The sequence below is a fragment of the Priapulus caudatus genome, unplaced genomic scaffold (genome assembly GCF_000485595.1).
Source record: "Priapulus caudatus unplaced genomic scaffold, Priapulus_caudatus-5.0.1 Scaffold573, whole genome shotgun sequence".
NCBI classification, from domain to species: Eukaryota; Metazoa; Priapulida; class Priapulimorpha; order Priapulimorphida; family Priapulidae; genus Priapulus; species Priapulus caudatus.
Genome location: NW_014577634.1, coordinates 156923 through 172823, shown reverse-complemented (window position 1 = coordinate 172823; position 15901 = coordinate 156923). Strand labels below are relative to the sequence as shown.

The 15901-nt window shown below is 39.3% G+C and overlaps 1 protein-coding gene across 1 annotated transcript in view; it reads right to left on the bottom strand.

Moving 5' to 3' along the window:
- Window positions 1-4458: 4458 nt before the first annotated feature.
- LOC106811779 (deoxyribose-phosphate aldolase-like) overlaps window positions 4459-15901 on the bottom strand; it is a 13643-nt gene continuing 2200 nt past the window's right edge. The window contains exons 2-8 of the mRNA XM_014815496.1: window positions 10526-10623; window positions 9438-9585; window positions 8990-9088; window positions 7473-7607; window positions 7023-7151; window positions 6661-6773; window positions 4459-6362 (exon numbers count right to left, since the gene is read on the bottom strand). Coding sequence (XP_014670982.1) covers window positions 6156-6362; window positions 6661-6773; window positions 7023-7151; window positions 7473-7607; window positions 8990-9088; window positions 9438-9585; window positions 10526-10623 — 929 coding nt within the window. The 3' untranslated portion in view covers window positions 4459-6155. The remainder of the gene's footprint in view (window positions 6363-6660; window positions 6774-7022; window positions 7152-7472; window positions 7608-8989; window positions 9089-9437; window positions 9586-10525; window positions 10624-15901) is intronic.

Here is a 15901-nt window from a genome sequence, read left to right as displayed (position 1 = left end):
AGCAGCAGCAGCAGCAGCAGCATCGTCATCATCCTCGTCATCATCAGCAGCAGCAGCAGCAGCAGCAGCGGTACCACTATAGTCATGTACCAGGATCATTGTAATGTAGACGATGAGAAGATCTATCATAACGCGTGTACGTTGATTACACAACTGATCATGATTAAGCTGTATAACGTATTTACGCGCTTGAACACACACACGCACACTTGTATACACACGCACTTGAAGCGTTTCAATAAAATATATACGCAGAGGTCGTGTGCTGTGCACGGCGACAGTTAAATATAGTTAACTAGAGCACTCGGAGAGCACAGACCTCCGCCAAGGCAGCTGAATTCTCTCAATGTGAATTTTTTTATTAATTAATTAAGTGTAAAAATTAATTAATTAATTAAATAATTAATTGGATCCGAATTAGTGCGAGCGTGCAGGTAGGGGAGGACTGTGGTTGCCCCTTTGCCTGTGGTTGCGTGTTTGTAAGTCTACAGCCAGCGCACCTAGCGGAAGTGCACTGAAACGTGCATGTTAACAAACCCACAAACCAACACTCAAACACACGCCCGTGAAAACATAACCTCCGCCAAGCCCCTGGCGGAGGTAATAAGTACTATAATCGCGTGCCTTGGCAGTTAGAGGCAGTTGCGCAAAACACTCTGGAGCCAGCCAGCTGGGTACATGCGCGCGCGTGTGAATAAGATCTAATAACGATATAATAGTTATATGAATTCTGTTCTACCACCAGTCCTAGTGTCAACGCGTTAGTTGTCATCTATCTAAGCCCGGCGCAAACGCGTGTCATTCTCGTCAACACCCGCGTAAAAGTGGTTAATCTCACGTTTCAGTGAAATTGAGGATAGCCTCATGAAGCAACAGGCACAATCGTTACAAAAAGACGGCAGTCGGTTGGTTGAACATCCTTCTTGTGCGACAGAGCTGGGCTTCAGTGAGAGTTGTGGAAACTTTAAAGGTGGCGCAGTTCCAATCAGCGTAGATTTTGGCAATTCTATAAAAAACTGGTACGTATTTTGTCCGTTTTATTTTTGGGGGTAAATAATTCAAATCATCAACTCTCTTAAAAGATCTCCATACAATCGAATCTTGCTAACGCTTGTTGTTTCGTCGGTTATTTTTAAAAATATCCTTCAAGAGATATTAGTTTCGAATCACTACACGTCTCTTAGCACTGCGTACGCCATACGTCTGCGCGTTACTAGCGTGTGCGGATATATCGCATATATCGGATATATCGCAGTGTTCGTGAATTTGCATGCGTTGCTATATAGGGCAAATGAGCGGGAGTGTGATGAAACTAGCGGCACCAAATGTAAAGGCTGCGTGGTAGAGGTGGGGAAGCGTAAGCCCGCTGCTTTCCCTGATCTGGGTCTATCTAGCATCGTCACCTCTGATATCGTTGTGATAAATATCAGAAGTCCTTTGACAGGTATATGTATTTAAATAGGGCTTCTTGGGTTATTTACGCACTAATTGTTTAGAATAATCAGTTATATAAACTAAGAACACTGATCTGGACCTGTGTCAATGTATTATATGCGACCGTTATTGATAGTTTAGACATATATCACGATTTACATAGGTAAATTGTTGTGTAAATAAACAACGAAAATCAACTTTAAATCACCGCCTTTTTTATGTTTTAACAGGACGTACAGAGGATATCATAAATCTGACCGAAGGCATTAGGTTTAATATCACTATCACGAATATGAAACGATCAAACTTCGCTTGCAAGTACATTGATGTAGAAACGGGAACAATGTCCTCGGATGGTGTTGCAGTAGGTGAGGATAAGGATTACGATGGGTTGCAGACACCGTTATCAGCGCTTATAACAAGGCGTTCACACTTGCATTCGAACCCCATAACTTAAGTTGATCACGTAGTTTCGGAACGGCTATACATTATTATTAAATATTTTCACTGTAGATATATATAAAAATATTATCCTCTTATTTTTGCCATCCTATATTTGTGTTGCGATTATGTTTGACAAGCGTTCATAATAGAAAATAATAGAGTTTTCTATTATAGTTTTCTATAATTCTATAATTCTATAATTCTCTGCCTATAATAGAGGTTTCTATTATGGACTCTTGATAGGGAGCATCTACGAGACAGAATCGTTAGTAGAGTGCATTTCTACTCACCTGACATCGTTCGTGATAACGGCTGACCCGGTTACTACTACATTAACTCCATGGACAAACCCACCAGTTGCCTTGGGTATAACAGTTGTTATGAATTTTTACGCGTTAATATAATATTATATATCTATATTCGATAAATCGCGCCGTATCAGTATAGGTAGCCTACATGCGAATCATTTGACCTGTTTGGGGGGTTAGTTAACTTAATTGGGTATAAATATTGTTGAATTACTAAAACCCGAGGCGTAACATAATAGCATAATTCATGCGATTTCATAATTTCAGTAAATTACACTACGAGTACAGTGACCATTGTCCTGGCCGTGGTTGGAATCTTTCTGCTCATCGTGATTGGTGTCATCATCGTCATTGCCTGGAACAAGCATAACAAGAAGCAACAAACCGTCGATGCTCTTGAGCTGCACTATAATGTACCGGCTAAGGTCCATCATTCAACAGGCGCGGCACCGAAGCCGCGAGCATTGCCTGATAGCTGGGTGAAAGGATCCCAGTCTCGCCCGAACTCGGCTGGGACCACACTATCGGTACCTGAAGGGAGCAACCAGCGTCGAGTGCCATCGCCTGTTACAGTTCAGCATGTATAAATGCTCGGGCATGATAAACTCGCAGTGATAATTATTTAAAGAAAGAAAGTTTTTGCAATAGAGGAAGAACTATCTACCATTGCCCCAGGGCCGTAGCTGGCGCGGGGGGGGTCAGATGGCCCCCAGAGAAACGTATAGACATTACATGGTCAGTGACGGTCACTTTCCCAAAACATATCACGTATCTTTGCCCCCAACCCCCACCGGACAAAAAGGGTTCGCTACGGGCCTAACTCGACCCTGTAAATGATGAGGCTCGTAATGAAACATGGACTATGCAATTAATGCATTATATTGTGATAGAAAGAGAAATGAATCAAGAATTATTAAAGGAACATTTTTTGGCAAAATGAAACATTATTGGCATAGGTACTTCACGCACACAATGATCTAATATATTGTCGTACACACATATGGCGCGTATGGAATCTCGTGGAACTTTACTGGACAATCCCACGTTATTAATGAATATAGGAACGAACGGAAACATGCAGTTAGAGGCCTACGCCCTTTGAAGCACTAGATGCGACCTGTAATTAGTCGTTTCTAATTAATTACACTGTAGTGTAGAGTATGAACTGTGATATTCGTGATATGTTAATGTCGTAGAGCATTTAATGTCCTGGAATTTGTGATAAAAATGCAGTCTACCTATATAGTTGGAATTTCAAGGTGAAGTCTAATCAAAGTATAACTTTTTTTTTAAGGAAATAATACTCACTAACAAAAAAATGAACGCACGCACGCACACACACACACACACGGACATTTACGCCGTTTTAAGCCTAAATATATATATATATATATTTATTTATTTATTTATATCTTAGCTTAACTTAGATTGTGAGGTGCGGATACTATAATAGAATATGTAAAATCGTAATATTTAGGGTAAAAATCATGTCATTCATATCAATTTTGTAATTGTTACCGTAAAATAATAATAATAACTGTTATGATACAACTCTTGTAAAAATGAAGCCGGGGTTTGTATCAAATCTGTTATTCGCGTTTTCCCTACAATCTAGAAGATCTTATTAAAAAAAACAGGCATCATTGATTATAAATCAAGTCTGCATGCAACTTTGATATTTTTGCAAAATTGAAAAATGTTTTCTCACTGCCATTTCTCAACACGTGCCTGCTACTCACAAGATTTCAACATTCTGGTTCAACACAAGTGGTTGAGGATATAACACTTTTGATCTCAGATATGAATATAACGTTGGCTCAACTAAAAATAAGTGGCACGTAACCCATTGGCTTGATCTTCAAACGTATTAAGTATGTTATATCAGCCGAAAACTAGAATTATCAAGAATATATTCCTATATCACAAATCTAGTAGCAGGTATATATTTTTCGTAATACTGAAATGCTTTTATTATTATAATGTAGTATGGTAATGATATAGCTTATCTTTAATAGTGTATATTACCAGTGTAAAGTATATCTAATGTCATGAATTCCTTCATAGTATTGATAACAGCACGCATATAAATTGTTAAATATCTGCATGTATAATTTTATCTCGATCTATATATTCTACACAATATATAAACGAATCCCTTATAACGTGACCAAATTTACATACACTGCTTGTTTAACAATAAATAAAACTGAAAGCACTTTAATGATGATGATCGTTTTTCCTTGTTTCCTCTTTCCTTTTTCCATGATCAATGTTTTCCTTTTTTTATCGTGTATCATATGTCACACGTAAATCAAATTTAATAATTTTTAATTGGGTTATTAATAACATTTTAATTTTGGCAAAGATTTTAATACCATTCACATACTGTATACTGGAACCATCGTTTAGTACAGTGTAATTTTATAGCTTAAATTCACCGGGCTATGAAACAACTATCTAAGTGCATGCGTAATAATTATATGCATGCCAATATAATTGGTTAATATTACTAACTGTACGTAGGTCCATATCTAACAATCGATACTATAGATAATATATTTGGTCCTTAACTTGGTATAATTATATTAGCAGAAACGGATAAAAGGAGATATAAGCCACTGCAAAATCAGGAAAATATACTCATTTCAGGATGTCCTATCGGCCAAAGCTTCTCAAAAATACTTTTCTACTATTTCCATATGCAAGCCTATTTTTCCTAAACAGCATAGTTCTGCATTTATTGCAACACAATAAAATTTACCATTCACGCTCTAAAACTGACCAAGGTTTCACAATTTTGCTGATCCGTAACATCAAACATACGAGGGCTATATATCTAATATTTCCAGTAGTTGTGTTATTGCTATGAATATGAATAGGAACATGTGAGTTGTAGTTGTAAAGACATAACTGGTAGTTACTGTCTCTCTACAGCTTGTAGCTCACTAACCACCAGGCAAAACATGAAGCATATCACGCAAGAACAAATAATTTCATGGTGTTAGTCTTGCAGGACTACTGCGACTCTGTGAAAATTGCCACACAGCATTCGATATCAGTTAGCTTAAACCATAGAACGTGAGGGGGACAGTAATGTTGCGCAACAAAAGCAAAATCGTGATGTCCAGAAGTCCAAACATTAAATAGATGCCCATTTTGTTGGCAACTGTTAGCAGACTAATCGCACTCACACGAAGTTCTTCGATAGCAACTAGATTTATGCTATATCTGAATTGTCTTTAAGGTGACCAGAAGCTCAATGTTAAAGCCAGCTCTCGCCCATAAAGCGTCACAAGCTTCCTGTTCTAACTCTCACCACAGTCTCAACCCTGAGTATCGATGACGAGCATAGTTATATATAAGCAGAAAACAGTGGGCGTGCTTAATTTGTAGCATACAGTACAGGAAGGACTTTTCTCTGTATATTACCGTACCATTACCTATTCTTTTCTTTATACCTTTTCTAATATTGCCTCTATAGTCCATAATCAAATTGCTCAATAAACTTTTTTGAGTGACATATCAAAAGCAGCAATCTAATAAATTGTACATAATTCACTGACTTAAAAGACTGGCTATTCCCTATTCAAGATATACCTCGACTCAGATCTTGAACTGCTGAAAAAAGATCCACCACATAGTTCCACCTATTTCAGTGTCTAGAACGGGCAGGTAATAGATATTGATTTATAATGCCAACAAAGGCGTTCAACTCATAAGAGATGACTATGCCCCACATACAACAACTGCAACAACAACTTACAACAACTTACAACAATATAAATATTAATATATATATATATATTAATATTAATATAGCTTACAACAACTGAGCAACAAGGTCGACATGGCGAGATTGCTACTCTGCAAAGCGGGAAAGTGTGTAAAGTGAAACGTAAGAACAGCAGTTGTTTCCAGCCACCTCCTGCCTGCGCGCAACCCGTTGTCTCAGCATGCGCGGCACATGGCCTAAGCCATCGGGAATTCGTGGTCTGCGGCGTATCTGCCATAGGTCCAGTGGTACAGCTGTCGTTCGACATCGATGAGAAGGCTGCTGGCGCCGATGCGAAACAGACGCGGGTTGAGCCAGTCATCGCCCAACTCCTCCTTCATAAGAATCAGCCACGTGAGCGAGTCTTTTGCGGTGCGCACGCCCCCTGCTGGCTTGAACCCGATCTGTCACATCAACATGTCATCATTAGCAGCAGCTTCAGAAACAGAGGAGTAGTCGTTAACTGCAACACTGTCGTATCACAACTAAACTTGTAAATGTTAGCGAGTAAACACGCTAGGTGCCAATGCGTAAAGTGAGGTGATACGTCAGTTAGTTTATTCACATGTAGAATATTTTTCCTTAAATCTGTGTATGTGTGTGTGCACGTGCGTGCGTGCGCATGAGTGTGTGTGCGGTGCGTGTATATGTTCAGCTAGGTATGTGTGCAGAATAAAAAATAATAACAAGCAATGAACACACCTTAATTCCAGTCTTGTGGTAGTATTCTCGAATTGCTCTAACCATGACAAGACCAACTGGGAGAATAGCATTCACTTCTTCCTTTCCAGTAGAGGTCTTGATGAAATCAGCACCTTGTTAAACATAGGTAACAATCACAAACCCGCACCAACTGTTTTTCCAAACAGTTTTTCAAGGAAAATATTCCTAGAACACATGAAATATTGCCAATATATTAAAATCTAGAGCGGCTGAGCTATGGAAATCAAGGCAAGTAATAACAAAATTGAAGCAAGTACAAGCTTGCTGCAGAGATAATTAGACATTACAATAAAAGAGAACACATCTAACTCTATCATTCCGAGCAGAGTTTGGCTACATACCAGCCATCATGGCAGTGATGCTGGCTCTGTAAACGTTGGTCAGGGATCCGAGTTCCCCCGTTGCCAAGATCGCCTTCATATGAGCACCTCCACATGCTTGCTTCATCAATTTCACTTCATCATACACGCCTGTAACACATGCAATGCAAACAATAAGCATAATCCCTAATTATATTATTAAAATAAAATCATATTCAACAAAATATCAAACATTTCTATTTTCACCAGCCATGGGTTTTAATACAACTGACATCATACAAAGATTAAAAATCTATATCAGTTATACACTTCCAACTTGTAACAGAATACGCTTACGACGTTTACAATCATAATTACAGTTTTTATTGAAGTTGATTAAGGATTTTTGTGAAGAGCCAGCATTTGGAAATGCTATACTATTTTTACTAAATCTCTATATCGACTACAGACACAGTAACTTTCAAGTCTAACCTTGCCAGTTTCCAGTCAGAGCATAATTCCTGTTGATCACAATATCTATCTCAGTGGCACCATCTGCCACTGCCTGGTGGATCTCCTCTAAGCGTGATTTCAGGTGCGTCTGTCCAGTTGGAAATCCAGTGGCAACTATAATAAATGAAAGTGTCAATGACACTGTAGCTCACCTTGGGTGTGATAGAAGAGGGAGGGAGAATATATAAAGCAAGAGTATATATATGGGAGAACTCCCATTATATAGCATATCTCTCATCATATATACTCTTGATAATGATATATGCATAAGTTTTGATGCGAAAATAAATGTTTCAGATGTGAAAGTCTGAAATCTTGACGAGAGATGGCGCTACGCCTAAATGATCTCCATTTCGGTTTTCAAATATCGCGCAAATAAAAAAAAAATATTCCAATCAAATTACTGTAACGAAGAATCTAAAATAGCTGATAGACGATGTCAAGGCGAGCTAAAAATGAGACTGTTAGAAACTAGCTAGACGATTTTTTTCCACAGCAATCATATTAACTAAATATGCAATGAAACATTCTCCACTATGGTCAAATTAACATATAAGCCTTACGAGATTTCAGCTTCATATAACAAACGAAGAACATTTCTTATCTATTTATTTTAGAGAAGAAGTATAATATCTTAAATACCACTACTAATTTCAGTTAGATTATGCACGTGTTTATCCAAAACTAAAGGTCGTTCAGATAAATAGTAGTAATTTGTAAAGAATAAATATACCAGGTAGGTAAATTTAGGTACCAATTAGGTAATTATAGTTTTATGATAATTTCCTGGTCTAAAATGCAATAAAATTCAAAAGCACAACTTCACACATCTCCTAGACATGTGGGTTATGAGGACTATGAGTTGTCAAGACCAAGGTATGTATAACCAAAAATATGAGCATAGCAAGTATAGCATAGGGTGTAACATTGCTACAAAATCTCTTAAAAAGATTCTGCTACTACTCTGTCCTTAACGTAAAGATTTCAAACAGATTTCCTGATTATTCTCGTATTTTTTCGACCACTACACTACTTACTGTTATTACTTGCGCAACAGAAAGTGTCTAAAGTAATGCTAACATATTTTATAACACTCCCACACCGTTATATTCATAAAAATATGCAACAAAATAAATCTGTTTGTTTACATTGTGTTAACGCGGTTACTTGACGAAGCCATTTGTTTCTCAGGAGACTCTATCCCTGTACTTTGCAATAGTAACTTTAATTAAGCAACAGAAATGTTGTACCAGTGACAGTCTAGAACCACTACGCCACTCAATGAGATGCAAGTTTGTCTTGTGGTTGCCGATTTCAAGTGAATTGTCGCTATACGAAAGAATGTGGCTGCATTATTTGCTATTTGACAGACAATGTGCTGACAACTGCTCATGGAATAATCCTATAGGTATAAAATAAGATTTGCTATATATATGTATTTTGGGTAGCAAGTATACAGTAGATATAAATTGAATATATGCATGCATGAAAATTACCTGATGCTATTGCTATGTTGGGATTTCCAGCTTCTTTCAGATATTTTACGCAGTCAGCTACACGTGCAGAGTAGACACAAACAGCACCTACTGTTATACCTGTATTAACCACAAAAATCATAACTCATTATACATGTTATATCAAAAATACAGAAGTTATATAAATAATAGCATAAAACCAAATACATGTTAAATACATTTCTAAATAATCATGATAAAATCTCATATAAAGCACGTACGTAATTTATTACTGTGGGAATTAACGTTTGTTACAACTGACGTGGAAAAGTAATTGATGACAATTGAAAATTAATACTAATTTTCAGAGACATATACACCGTGTAAACTTATAATTATGGCTATATATAACTTATGACTATAAAAACAATATAATTTAATTTTAAAATCAATTATCCACAACATGTACATGACTTTACCATTTACTTACCTTTATCTTGCATGTTCATTGCCTTGAGCAGATCCTCTCTCACGGGATGTGCTGCTTTGTGACACAACCTCTGCACATTGGCAGGAGTGTCATCTCCAGACAGAGTTGTAAGGTCTATACATGTCACTGTCCGCAGCAGCCATGCTGCCTGTAAAAATATTTGGTCATTTGTGCAAAGTTCTATATATATATATATATATATATATACAGAGAGAGAGAGAGAGAGAGATATTTATACATTACAGTCACCTAGCCAGCTCACATTATGCTCAAATATTTTTAGCATTTCAGATGCCATAGAACTGTATTGGCTTATTTAAAGAACTGCAGTTCAGTGAGTAACAAGTATAGCTGGTGTTGGTAAAAGAAATATGTAATTGTAATTATAATATACTAATTTTTTATGATTTCGTTACAATGTTCTGAAACTTTGTGAGTGCCCTGAACATACAAGGGTCTATTGCGATAAGTTGTAGATATGTCTACGCTGCAGTCATTATCCACTTTGCTATAATAAATGGGCAAATAAATGCAGCAATGTATGTTATGTTGTTGTTTATAATCCCGGACACTATTCTAGAGCTCAACAGTCATTATGGACAAATGTGGTGAATTTTTGTATGACAACTTATTCTATGTTTCTGACCATGTAACATTGGATTTCAAGAAACATTTAAATATCTCTCTTTATTAACATCTTTACTACATCGTAAAATGCTTACCATACAATATCAGATTCCGAAACACCTTTTATCACATTTCAATTTGTAAAAATATTATGACACCAAATCTTGAAAACTACACAAGAACGGAAACTGTAAACTTTCAATGTTTGTCATGTTTGTTTTCCCTTGTGCTTGTGATGTGTTCACCTGACCAATGTAATCTTCGCTGGTCAGTCGCAGTGCATCGAAATCAAAATTGCAATTGCTGTTATATGACAACTAACATTACAAGTTTACAATTTCTGCTGTACAAAAATTCACCACATTTGTATACTGAAGGGTATGAGGCCAAAGAATAGCATCAGGTTACACACATTTTAGGGTACAATTTTTTGGTCTAGTCTGTGATAGGCCTATCATTACCTGCCACTGTTTCTTAACAGTTCGGCGTGTTCCAAGTTCAGCTGCTCGCTTCTTTACTGCGGGCAAGTTTACCTGAGTACTTAATACCCATTCCAAATCTGCAGAGGTAACAAACCATTTTGGCTTTGGGTTAATTACAATGTTTTGTAATGTATTGATACACTAACCATTTTACATATTATCAAAACAGATTAACAACTTACTTAACAACTTGCAGAGACAATGTATCCAACCATTATTTATATCCATCTGCCCATCTCATTCCATTCTATGAAACATGGGAATTTTTACTTTGGAATTGTTTAATAGAACAATTTTCTCTCGCTTTTGCTTTCTCTCTCTGTATATGTACACAGATTATATATATATATATACATATCAGGAGTAAATAATCGCAACGAAGTCTGTCATGTATTTTTCTGGGTTTATAGCTTTTTACTGTTGTATTGCTGTAAATTGCATTCAAACATGGTGTTGATTCAGATGCTTTCGGCATGTTGTCACATCTATGTAAGCATATTTTGTAGGCCGACAAAGTTGACCAGCATTTACGTGGAATTATTTGGCGATAGAGTAGATAAACATTTAGATTTTGATATTAATACAATTTGTGTTGATTGACCATCACTTTCTGGGTAGTGTATTAAAGGAATATTTGCGAGATTCTTGCTCAGAAATGCTCAATCCAAATAAAATATTGTGAAATATAGTCTCACCTCACAGCGGATATATATTCACTGATTATACTAACTTGAGAAACACTAAGATTTCATGCAGTTATAGCATAGAAAATTGGATATGAACAAATCGTAACACAACGAAAATAACATCGAGTCGCGAGATTTGTTAAATGTGTCGACTTGCAATTTGTCGGTGCAAACGAGATTGTGCAAGAGACATGCAAGTCTATGGATGAAAGCTGGCGCTACTAACTGGCCCAAGATTACAAGACAAGTGCCGCGGAGCGACAGCGCTCATCTAACGTCTACTGCGGTGACTCTGTGGTGGAGTGGTGGGATTCTAGTAAACCCTGTTAGTCCCAAATGTGTTGACATATACCACGGCCCGAAAACGTAGAATGCACAGCGATGGTTCAGCGAACCTTCTAAAGGAATGTTCGCCTTGGGCATCGCTTATTGACACAGTTGCCACGCACAGATTTAGCGCGTATTTAAAGTGGCAACGCTTTTCATCCGTAGTGGCAACCAACTATTTGCATTGCGCATAGGTAAGCTACTCATCCATACCACTACTGCAGCGCCTACAGGCCCAGCAATAGATCCAGCGCTTGGCACCTACTAACTACTCTTAACTGCAGCGCGCAAGACTTACACGTAGGCCCTACCATACGCACCACACCTGCACTTGGCAGTGGCCACTGCGCAGCTGGCATACGTTACATTGTTAAAATACTGACATGCGTACACAGATAGCTCTCAATTATCACGATTCTAAGCGAGCACACTACACCCTTCTTCAACCACGTCTCTAGCTTCTTGAAATTTCATCCCTGGTGACATCTTGTAGCTCTCCATACATCGGTCCTGTACTAGTATTCTAGTTTAGCAACCCAGCATGTCAAAATTCTTTCTTAACCGACATAGTAAACAATTCGCATGTTTCAACCCTTTCACTCATCTGAGGGTCAACGGCATTATCCGTTTCATCTCTTATCTCTGCCTGTCAGAGAGGCGCTTTCTATGGTCCTTCTCAATAAAGCCCATAACAATGCTAGGGTCACCGCCTGAAACAAAGTTTTCAACTCGCTCGCTCAGACACTGTCCTCACGAAAATGTCTAATAATCTGCCTGTGACCATGACCTTTCGGACGGTGACTTTCATAATTGGCCACAGTGGATGCTCTTCCTACCATGATGGCTATACACCGACTATCCATGAGCCTAGCGTCTAGCGATTAGATTTGTGCCCGCAATTCTGCATTTCCTCCCTATCTTAAGTTAAGGAGCTGAATTGAGCTCCCCTCGCCTCTATCTCGCCCGCTGCACCCTCTTACGCGCTCCCCCCTTCTTTCTTACATCTCTTGCACTTTGACCTTTGACCCAGCTCCTCGACATCCAATACCGCGGTCTCTCTTGACGATCCTCTCCCCCGATGTGCTTGAATCACTTCGTGGTCCGCTACCGTCCTTCGAGGCCGGCTTAAGTAGTTGCGTACTCACGCCACAGACTGTTGTTGTACGCACGCCACGGACCTTGGCCCGGGCACGCCACGCAACATTCGCCCACGGACCTGATAATGCCGCTTCTACAAGCTGGCCCATCTGAACCTATGGTCAGGATGAGGCTAAAAAGTGGTGGGTAATCGACGAGTGTCGAAACTGCACCTTTTGCCGTGAATACACAAGGTTCTATACATTTTATGTTACTCTTAAACTGTCTCGCTGTTTGCTCAAGCAAATAATCTGGCTAGGTAATCTCATTAACAAAGTGGTGGAAGTCACGACACACTAGTTAGATCATTCTCGTGAAACTTATGGCTCTCTTCAAAGGGTCCTGCACAGCACGAGCTACCTAACTAAACTATGCACGTTTAGTGACCTCAGACAAACTAAAACTTCCTGCCAGAAACGGTAGGGCTTTAACAGACCAGGACTTTTCCAAAAACCAAGACTTCTGACCTGGCTCTCATGCGTTTTCCACTTTTTACTTAGTGTCTTGCGCTTTATTTGTGGAGTAACAGCAACTGCTTCTAGAGTATGCGTAACAATAACATGTTCTTAGAACCTCGCGTACACGCTATATTCACAAATAACATGCACAATTCGAATTTTTGATTAACGTTTTGATTTCTGCCGCAACTTTTCTTGCGAATTCGGGCCACGACGTTAACTCACAAAAATTAGATTGGCCCTTCTGTTCTGAATCAGCGTGCACTATCTACGGTTTCTTTCTGAGGGAATTGTTTTGTAGCGCCCGCTATTTGAGAATTAATTGCTCGCTATAATAATATGCTATGGTGTTCGATGTTCAATTCCAGGTTTTTCTATGGCTTAAGCAAAACATAAATCTTAGTGTTTTCAGTTGGTGTAATCGCGTATCGTATGCGCTATTATGTATTGCTCTAAGGTATATGTCCAGGGCGACTGCCGGAACGTCACCGGGGCTACTATCTAGCTGATATGCGCTTATGGATAGGTTAGGGTTAGGGTTTAAGGTTCATGGCCTCGTCGCCTCAGGGTTGTGCTGCACAAAGTGTACGCCGTTCCGGCCTCACTTAGATTTCAGCTAGTTACTCTTTATGATCCCTCTCGGCGCCTGTACGTTCCGCAGTACCGCTGCGGGGACATAGGGACTCCATCGCTCCTAGTATTAGTCGTCAGTACTATATTTCAGCTTTATACTTTTTCCTGCCAGATTCTTGCGCCCACTTCTCTCAGCAATCATTAACAAAACCATCTGTTTAAATGTTCAGACTTAACAGCGCGGTCGTGCTTGCAATTATTGACGCTCCGAGGTACCGAAGTGCAAGTTACTTCCCTGACTTTACTGTGCGAACTCCTGATTTGACATATGCAGGAGTCCGTTGTTGCACTCCTGAAATTTCTGCGTATACTAACTAGTTTGTTCTCTAGTAGTTAATTTCTACTCCTGAGCCACAGTATAGGCATGGATTTTACTGTTTACTATTTTATGCAAAAGATTTGCGGCATCAAAGAATTTTGGGACCCGCCGGCGTCTCCCTCGCACGAGCCATCATGTGTGTCTCGCGCCCTCATACGGTATCATTTGTGCTCTACACTAATCTGGTGTGCTCCCGCAAAAATTGTTTTTTTTTCCTTTTTTAAACTCGCTTGTGTGAATTTCAGTAAGCATTTTCAGCAATTGTCCAAAGAAAATTTGGCAGAGACGGTCCACCGCCCTGAATCTTCAAATTAAGCACTGTATGCATTATTGCTTATATCTTAATTTTGAACTTCAGTTAAGTATGAGACTCACCTCATTTTGCTGCTAACTCCTCTTTCAAAGTAATTTTCTACCCGCTGACAGCTATAGATGATTAACCCTTTGACTTTTTATGCAATGACTTTGCGGCATCAAGGATATTTGGGACCCTCGCCAACGACCAATATGTTTCCGCATGTATGAACTGCCGTTCATGTGCCCTACACTAAATTGGGTGCTCGCAAAAATTTACGCTTGTGGTGAATTTCATTAGATTTTCCCCATCGTACTCATATCTGCTAATATGATATTGCACTGCAACAAAAATATCCTTAACGCCTCACAAGATTGCAAGTAAATTCGGAACAAGTAATTGCCTTCTTCAAGTTCTTAAGTTGCCCACACATCGAACCACACGATCTGAAATAAACGTCAAGGGCCGCTCAACTAAGATTGGGCGTCGCGAGATGCTGGCGGTTGGCATAATTACGTTCAGGTGAGGCTGTGTCAGTGTGTCCCAATGGCTCATTCGTCACACATTACTGATACCCTTTCACACAGGCCACCTTTGTAGCGTTTCAATAACTATATAATGCTAAATAATACGAAATCTATTTACTACTAAAGTCTTAATGTTTCCTATACTACTCTTTCACCTTATTATTGCATAATTTCCTGTAACAATTGCGTCCAAAGCTCATCTACAACAAACACTGGCCTTGCCCTGCACACTGACACATAACATATATAGCAGGTAGAACAGCTGCCTGCCAAATTGCTCGACGTCGCTATGACTTTCACGCCGAATACAAACTCACATTCCCCCACTTTCTACTATCTCCATCCTTTGATGTCTTCTACATTTCGTAAGAACGATGTGTTCACATGTTATAAAACTCACTGTCTGTGTACCGTAACGAGCTGTGCTCACGCAAATATCACAGCAAAGCCTCGACGAAATTTTGTCGCCGCGGCTTCTCTTCCGCTTTGCGCAGTTTTCACTGTTCACACATGGCCGCTGCAAGTACAGGGCTATAGGTGTGCGCATGCTTTGTGAGAATTACACGCTGCTTCAAACTCCGTACGAGCCCGTCAAAGCCGCCAGTGGCAGCGTTACACAAAAACGTTGCGGCCGCCAAAAAATGAGGTCACAAAGCGCGCGGCTGGCGTGCTTTCCTGATTCCGGACAGCCATTTACATAACTGCCCCGCAACGGCGGGAAATGACTGCGAGAATTCGTCAGGCGCGGGGCGCGGCCGATTTGTGATTTTGTGGGACACAGCCTCGAGTTTGAACCACATGACAGTGTTTTTTTATAAACACAGTAAAACCACTTGAAATAGAAACATAGCATGGAGTAGCCTAATTGGTGAATATTTCTGTCGTTGTATTACGTGCTGAATCAAGCGGAGCCCGTCTCGAGCCAAATTTTAGCGCCACGCTTTCCTACCTGCGCTGATATATTGTGTGTCAG